Raw genomic sequence first — 7,976 nt, forward strand, 5'->3', positions numbered from 1 at the left:
AACATGCCAATTATTAGCAATGTTGTTGTATATTTTCAGTTATGCCAATGGGCTTTCTTATATAGGCTCTCTGTTGATCTCTTGCTCTAAATTATATCTTGGTTTTATCCAGAAAGGTTAGTTATAGGTTTTAAATAAGACCATAAGAGAAGCCAATGTTGGATCAGGCCAATAGCCATCCATTAACTTAAATATTTTGTTTTCCAATGCAATCCTCTGATTGCTTACTTACAAAATTTTTACAGGACATTCCGGTTGAAAGTCTTGCAAGGTGGTGTACAGATTAAACCAAATGGTTAAAAAAGTCCATAAAACTCAAAGTACATATATCCAAAAATGCTACTGCACAACTCATTAAAAGCACCACTAGCGTCATGAACATGCAACTCTTCAAACTGATTGTTGGTATTCAAATTCCAGTTTCCTTTCTTCTCATTAGAGAGCCTTGAAACTCATAACATGAAAAAGGAAAGGCAAACCAAGAGCTCCAGTGCAGGGTCACAGGTTTAGCTTCCATTCAAAGTCAACAAATGAGGCCGGGGGACAAACTCTGGCTGCGCTCACCTCCGTGAAACGGGACCCACTGATATGGTGTCTGGCTCCCTGAGATGGGCTTGCCGTTGTAGAGGGAGCACTGCATGGCCCGGAAGGGTGTTGATCCAGACGGGCAATCCTGCAGGGAGCGGGGGGGGGAGGGGAGAGACAAAAGGGGTTCCATGGAGTAATGCAGACTGCAATGTGCTAGGAAAACATAAATATTGGGCATCCAGCCTAGGGACTTTCCAATTCCATATGCATGATCATTGACTGGATCAGGACCATCACATCACTCAAAAGAGCAAGCTGACAGAGAGGGAGGATCTGCTCTTCAACTTCTTTGTCACCATCCATCTTAGGGCCAAACTACATGTTAGCTTTACATAAGTCCGCCATGGGGACTCAAAACTATTCTTCAGCTGTTAGTTTCTAGTGATAGCTCCATTTAGAGGTGCCACAGAGGCCTGGTTTGGATCAGGACCACAGTGTGGGGGAAGGAAAAGCTCCTCCCCCACCTGTCCCCTCCAAAAGTCAAAGAACACCCCCTGAGTGTGGGAACAGTGAAAATATTTGCGTGGCAAGCCCGAATAATTCACTGTTCTCCTGGCTGGAGATTGGGAACCCAAAAGTATGTGTGTGCTGAGACATCTGCTGACTATGAAGTCACTTGGCCTTGGCAGAGAGACGAGAGAGATAACAGAGAGCTGCCTGCACAAACACATTCCATGCTATGCTCCTATGCCTGTGACTTTCCCTTACGCAGGGAGAGGGGAGGAGGGAAAGAACGGGGGAAGAGTGAGAGGATGAGTGAGAGGATTCATTCAGTCAGCTTTCTACAGACCTGTGTCCTGTCTTCTTTGAACACCAGCAACCTTCACCTGGGCTATTTTGGCTCAGGAAAAAAACTATGTGGGGGGAGGGGCAAGAACACCTCCATGCTGTGGTCCTGATCCAAATTAGGCCCATGAGGTGTTTCTAAATGGAACTGCCAACAGGAATGTCCAGCTGCACTATGGCTGCAAGTCCCATAACAAACTTGTGTGAAAGGTAATGTGTAATCTGGCCCTTGGACCATTAATTCTCATTTCAGTGACCACAGACGGTTTCCATTTGCCAACTTATGGTGGAGACCTCTGAGCAGTTGCAGCCCTTGCCAGAAAATGCTCAGCTGACCTGGGGGCACAAACTGGGACCAAAGGATGGAGGAGTGATCATTCTGGGGAGTAGAGTTAAAAAGAAAAACAAGGCCTCGTCTGCTTACAGCTAGGTCTGACCATAGAGTTCCTGTTGATTCCTAGAGCTACCCAGAAGTGACCAAGGTAACTGCTAGGGTAAGAGCTATCTTTGTCACTTTTGGGTAGCTCTACGAATGGTATGAAACTCTATGGTCAGAACTTCCTTTAGGTAGATGAGGTCTTATTTTTCTTTTTTACTTTTTCTCCACTGCATCCTAGCCTGGGTCTGGGCTACAGTTGCCAGGTCCCTCCTGGCAACCGTTGAGGGGTGGGGTGGGGACTTACCAGGAGCAGGAAGGAGGCCCAGGCTACACCGTCAGTGACATGGTGATGTCACTTCTGATATGTACTTGAAGTGATGTCATCACATTGTGATGTCATAGTGACTCTCTGGTGTTTGGGCAAAAATTCTATGGTAAAAACGGCTTCTACCATAGAGTTTTTGCCCAAATACCAGAGCATCACCAGACATCGCCGACATGATGACATCACTTCGGAAATGATGTTTGTCCCATTGCTGGCAACGTAGCCTGGGCCTCCCTCCCGCTCCTGGTAAGTCCCCGCACTGGCCAGCTGACTGGTGGGGAGGCTGGGGGACTGGCAGCTGAAACCGCCAAATGCCATGCAGGACCTCAGGTCAACACATAAAATGACACATACTTTATGCACTTGTCTAATGGCTGGTACTCACATCCAGTTCACAGACTCGATACTGGCGGGGCTTCCCTTTGCACATCTCCTCCTCAGGAAACCTGCATCCAAAGAGTGTATCCAGTGAGTATGCCACAGGCTTTGTTCCCTTACAATCATCACAGGCTTTGTTCCATTAAATGGTAACATTAACTGGGCCACAACATGCCATGGTTGATGAGACTCCCTTAGTACTGTGTTGCTGGACACAGCACGGCAAAAATTAAACACATCGCTGAGAGCGATGTTCCTAGTTCCTAGCAACATCCAAGAAAAACTTAAGACTGTACAAACAAATTCCAAGAGATGCAGCTATTTCCAGCATCTCCTTTTCTGGACTAGCTCCTCCTGTGTATTTTGATGGAACAGCTACTGCCTAACTTTACCTCCCATAGGCAGCACAGGCTGACAGGGGCAATATCTCAGTGACAGAGCCCCAGTACCAAACACAGAAGGTCCTACATTCCGATCCCTGTATCTCCACTTAGGCAGCAGCTCTTGGGAAAGGCCTTTCTCTGCCTGAGCTGCTGTCAATCAAAGGGAACTAGATGGACTAATGGAGACAGAGGGAACTAGATGGAATAATGGTTGGACTTGAAAGGTTGCCAGCTCTGGGCTGGGAAATTCCTGGGAGGGGAGCCTGGGGAGGGCAGGGTCCCATTGGGGTATAAGGCCACAGAGTCCACCTTTCAAGGCAGCCATTTACTCCAGGGGAACTCATCTCTGTAACCTGTACAGCTGTAATTCCAGCCACCACCAGGAGACAGTGGAAACCATACGGCAGTAGCAGCTTCAGAGCAAAAATCACAGCTATAATGGATCTCGTTTTGAGCTAGACAGACCCTACCTCCTCTTTAAAGGGTCGCAGGCAGCTGATGCTGTGACAGCCACGGACTGTCAGAACAAGCAATTGCAAAGCTAAACAAGAAAGCATAAGACAGCTTTGTGTGTTTATATGTTTAAACCTGGATCATAGGGCTCAAACACACTGGTTGAAGATCACCCCTCACAATCGGTCTATCAAGCGCAAATGGCAGGCTCTTGACGCCTCCATTTACCTCAAAGCTTTTCGGAAAGGGAAAGGGAGTGTTTAATCCTTCCATCTCTATTTAATTTCACTATTTGAAATTGGCTCCTGCTGCTCCGCCATTAGCAATAAAATATTAGCATGAAAACATTCATAGCAGAGCAGGGGAGCCAGTTTGGAATAGTAAAATCAAGTAGAAACTGAAGGGTTAAATCCCTCCTCTCCCTTTCCTGCACAGCCCCAAGGTAAATTGAGGGTTGGAACCCATGGGTCCATTCCGCTAGCGGTGGTACTCTCCTCTGGTGCAAAGAGCATTTCCTTGGCACAAGAACCTCTTGCGTTGGGGAGGGCTCCCTCCACCGGAGGAAAGTGCCACTGCTAGTGGAACAGATCCACGGGATCCAACCCATGGGCTGCATGACCCTGCAATTTTGCAGATGAACCAAGACACATGATCTTTGTCTCACTGTAAAAAGATTTCACAGCATTAGAGAGTTGTTATGAATAGTGTGCAAGAGAGGACAATTCCAATCTCTCCACAAATGGTATCATCAGCTTTCCGGAAATACTGGGTTACATCTGAAGATCTGGAATTGGCAGGTGTTCTACTACTGATAGCTTGCAGGATAACCCGGGCCAAAAAACCCTGGAAAAATTATTTGGCTCCTGCAATGGAAGAATGGAAGAAGGGAAGGATTTGGCAAGTGTTCCTGATGAATATGCTGAAATCTCAGCAGGTAGCTGTGACGGTCTGTACAAAAAATATCCAACCCCAACAGTAAAGGAACATCTTTAGTTGTTCCTAATAGAGGAATTGCATTTCTTTTGCTTTTTGACAAATTATGTCATCTCATGTCATATAGGAATGGGTGCGCCAGAAACCTGGTTAATTGCAGGAGAAACCACAGACTCTGAAATCAGTAAAAGGCAAGAAAATGATTTGTTATTTGATTTCGTTGAATCACTCTGAGCTTGGGAGAAGCAGTGTTTAAAAATATTTAACTAAACAAACAGGGAAAGAATGTCATCCATGACAGAAGGTCTGAGGAAAGGCCTTCTCAATGGAGCCCCCAACGGTCCCGGCCACCACCGCTGGCCTTGCAGCTCCACTGCCGAGCCCCTTGAGGGGCCCGACGGTGGACCTGCAAGGCCGGCGGGAGTGCAAGGAAGCCCCGCAAAGGCCCTCCCTGGCCCCAGGCAGGCAGGGGTGGGGAGAGGCAGGGAGGAAGCAACTTACCCTCCCTCTTCTCCTGCCTCCTCCTGGCTGAATGAGGGCCGGAAGCGGGGCAGCCGGAAGCAGGGGACGGGGCTTCGTCATGTGCCCCGAGCCCTGTACCTCACCCGGGGGAACTGCATTCCCCCGCGTTCCCCCCCGAAATGACCTCTGCCTGTGACACTTCCTGCTTCTCTTATTTACCTGGAGCCTTCTCTGCTGTGTTTTGGTTTTCTAGGTGCAGAATATGTTTATTCTCCCAGGCATTTTACTGGAGCTGTTTTCTGGCTTTGTCTGCAGAGACCCTCCTAAAATGTCACAAGTCCAAGCTGCCACGTCCGTCCACATCTTTTGCTCACTGTGAACTGTGGAAAGGGTCCCACAGTCACACCCACAAATTTCATAGCTGCATTCTGCTGTCCCTTTTGCATGCACCTACCGGATGCACCTCCTGGTCCGGAACGAGGCGCCATCTCCACAGGTGCTGGAGCAGGCACTCCATGAGCCCCAATGTGTCCATGTCCCATCGCCTGGCTGGCGTTTGAGGCGGGCCCGCGGGGACAGGCCGAGTCCCAGAGTCCTGCCGTCTGTCCCCTACTTAAAGGAATATGACAAAGTCACAAATCTCAGGATGGTCAACGGCCTTGCTTTTGTCACACGAAAAGATCTGTACCTCACTGAACCAAGACCTGCTGTTTGGAGTACCTGCCAGCCTCTGAGCTACACAGGTCTCCACTTCTGGTAAAGCAGAAAAGATGCTGTGTGTCGGGCGAACAGAGACTTGGGCGTATTTCCCACAAGCTGCTGCGCAGCCGCATTTTGCACCCGGAGTTTCGTGTGATTTTCCCCGTGTCTACTCAATCCTCAATGCGGCCGCACAGCAGCTTGTGTGAAATTGACACATACCATCGGGGCAAAAGGGAAGAGCGAGCGTGGTGTTGGCCAACAGATTCACCAGCTGAATCTTGGATTGGTAAGACCAGGCCTCTGAAGAAAGCTCCTTTGGCACAGAAGTGGCCTAGAAGGCTGCTTTAGATAGGTGTTGAAACACTGGGAAAGGTTTTTGACGTATTATGTGACCTCCTCATGGAAGCTGTAACAAGGGCAAGCTGAGGGGCACAGAAAAAAAGTGTATCGTGACCAGTGTTCCCTCTAAGCTGAGTTAGTGTGAGCTAGCGCAAAAATTTTTAGCCTCCAGCTCACATTTTTTCTTAGCTCAGGAAAGATGGTTCCAGAGCAAAGTAATTTATGCAGTCGCCAAATCACTCGCTCACAACTTTAATGCCAGGAGCTCACCAAGTAGAATTTTTGCTCACAAGTACTCCACAGCTTAGAAGGAACATTCATCGTGACTAAAATAAATGTTATTATTACTCTTGTTATTTACATATTTACTTTTTTACCAAAATTACTACTATAAAAGGTATGTGTGTGTGTGTTTGTGTGCTTTTGCTGTCATATCACAGCTGACTTATGGCTGACCCTTTTTTTCAGGGCAAGAGACATTCAGAGGTGGTTGGCCATTGCCTGCCTCTGCGAAGCAACTCTGGACTTCCTTGGTGGTCTCCCATCCAAATACTCACCAGGGCCAACCCTGCTTAGCTTCTGATATCTGACAAGATCAGGCTAGCCTGGGCCGTCCAGGTCACTATAAAAATATGGTGGCACAAAATGCCTTCAAGTCACAGCTGATGTGTGGAGACCCCATAGAGTTTTCAAGGCAAGAGACATTCAGAGGCGGTTTGCCATTGCCTGGGGTGCAAACTTATATTCTTGCCTCAGGCACAAAATTATCTAGTTATGGCTCTGATGTTGTGCACATTCAAGCAGCTGGTTTAAGTGAATGTCTGAACTTGCACTAATTCCGATTTTGGAGATCATTTCCTTGTAAAAATCCCAGACAGTGAGTTACATGGTTTTCGTAGTGCTGGTGACCATGGGCCCACCTCTCTTTCAGTGGCACAGGAGAAATGGAGCTGGTCTGACCTGCCAGTATCAGGCTGAAATGGCCTCTCTCTCAGTGTTTAAGATCCAGGTTGGTGTAGTGGTTAAAAGCGGTGTACTCTGACCTGTAGAACTGGATTCAGTTCCCCACTCCTCCACTTGAAGAAAGCTGGGTGATCTTGGGTCAGTCACAGTTCTCTCAGAGCTCTCTCAGATCACCATAAGCTTCTGGCTTTCCCCCCCCCCCCTGTGTGTTTACATGAATATCTGAAGGTCATTCCCAAGGGCCAGAGAGAGGCATTTGCAACCCACTGAGCACTCTGGCTCATATTCGATTTAGTGACTGATGTAAGAACACTTGAAGGCGCCCATACAGAGGGAAGAGATCCCCAACAAAGCAGAGAAGGCAGGAACCTGCAACAGGCCATAGTTCAGTGGTAGAGCATCTGCTTGTCATGTAGAAGTTCCCAAGTTCAGTCCCTGGTATCTCCAGTTAAAAGGATCAGGCAAAAGGTGATGGGAAAGACCTCCATCTGAGACCCTGAAAAGCCACTGCGAGTCTGAGTCGAGAATTCTAACTTGTGTGACTTCTAACTGTTGCACTCTTTACAAAAATTTATATACAATATTTATATAAATACACAATTTGATTATTCCTTAGTAATTGTTCACAGTTGTATATTTTTGTATTTTTGATTTTTGTATTTTTCATGAGGCCCTCCAAGAGACTGCAGGCTCCAGAAACCCAGTCCCCCCTCCCTGCCAAGCAGCTTCTCCCATCGCATACGTCATTTTTGTTCCTGTTTTTTATCCCTTTCACTCGCCTGATTAAATTCTGGATGTTCTTCCCCCTGTCTGCTTTACCTCTTCCCAGACTTTTTTGGAATGGAATCTTAACGACGAGGTTTCCTTTTTGAGATGCAGAAGAAAACAGACACACACACATACGCCAGTGTATCTTCCCAACCTTTTTAAAGGGAAGGGAAACCGGGGAAGATGGCTTATACCCCCCCCCCAATCAAAAAGATCCAGATGCAGATTTGGGAGTGGGGGGTGGGGTGGGAAGCATCCTCCCCAGAGCACTGGACTGGGAGAAGGACTACCTCTGTTTATGAAGGAAAGGTCAAAAGAATTAAATATTTATCGCTGGACTAAGCAACCGCTAACAACAAGAATGAAGCATCGAGAATGTAGGATGAAGGCTGTGGGGCTTGACCGCTGGAAGGAGGGGAGGAGGAGGCAAGACTGGGAGGGAGGGAGGGGTGTGCAGAAAAGAGGGAGAATCAGAGTGAGCTGGGGGTTCCTTCTTCTTGCACCCCCCCCCCAATGA

At 47.7% G+C, this 7,976-nt stretch overlaps 1 protein-coding gene across 1 annotated transcript in view; it reads right to left on the reverse strand.

Moving 5' to 3' along the window:
- Positions 1-564: 564 nt before the first annotated feature.
- Positions 565-7,976, reverse strand: part of LOC107108398 (ADAMTS-like protein 5) — a gene marked incomplete at its 3' end in the record, with an annotated part of 34,391 nt that continues 26,979 nt past the window's right edge. The window contains exons 3-5 of the mRNA XM_015408828.1: positions 5,142-5,296; positions 2,464-2,524; positions 565-673 (exon numbers count right to left, since the gene is read on the reverse strand). Coding sequence (XP_015264314.1) covers positions 565-673; positions 2,464-2,524; positions 5,142-5,296 — 325 coding nt within the window. The remainder of the gene's footprint in view (positions 674-2,463; positions 2,525-5,141; positions 5,297-7,976) is intronic.

Source organism: Gekko japonicus, unplaced genomic scaffold (assembly GCF_001447785.1).
Source record: "Gekko japonicus isolate JY-2015 unplaced genomic scaffold, Gekko_japonicus_V1.1 scaffold3848, whole genome shotgun sequence".
In the NCBI taxonomy this organism is placed as follows: domain Eukaryota; kingdom Metazoa; phylum Chordata; class Lepidosauria; order Squamata; family Gekkonidae; genus Gekko; species Gekko japonicus.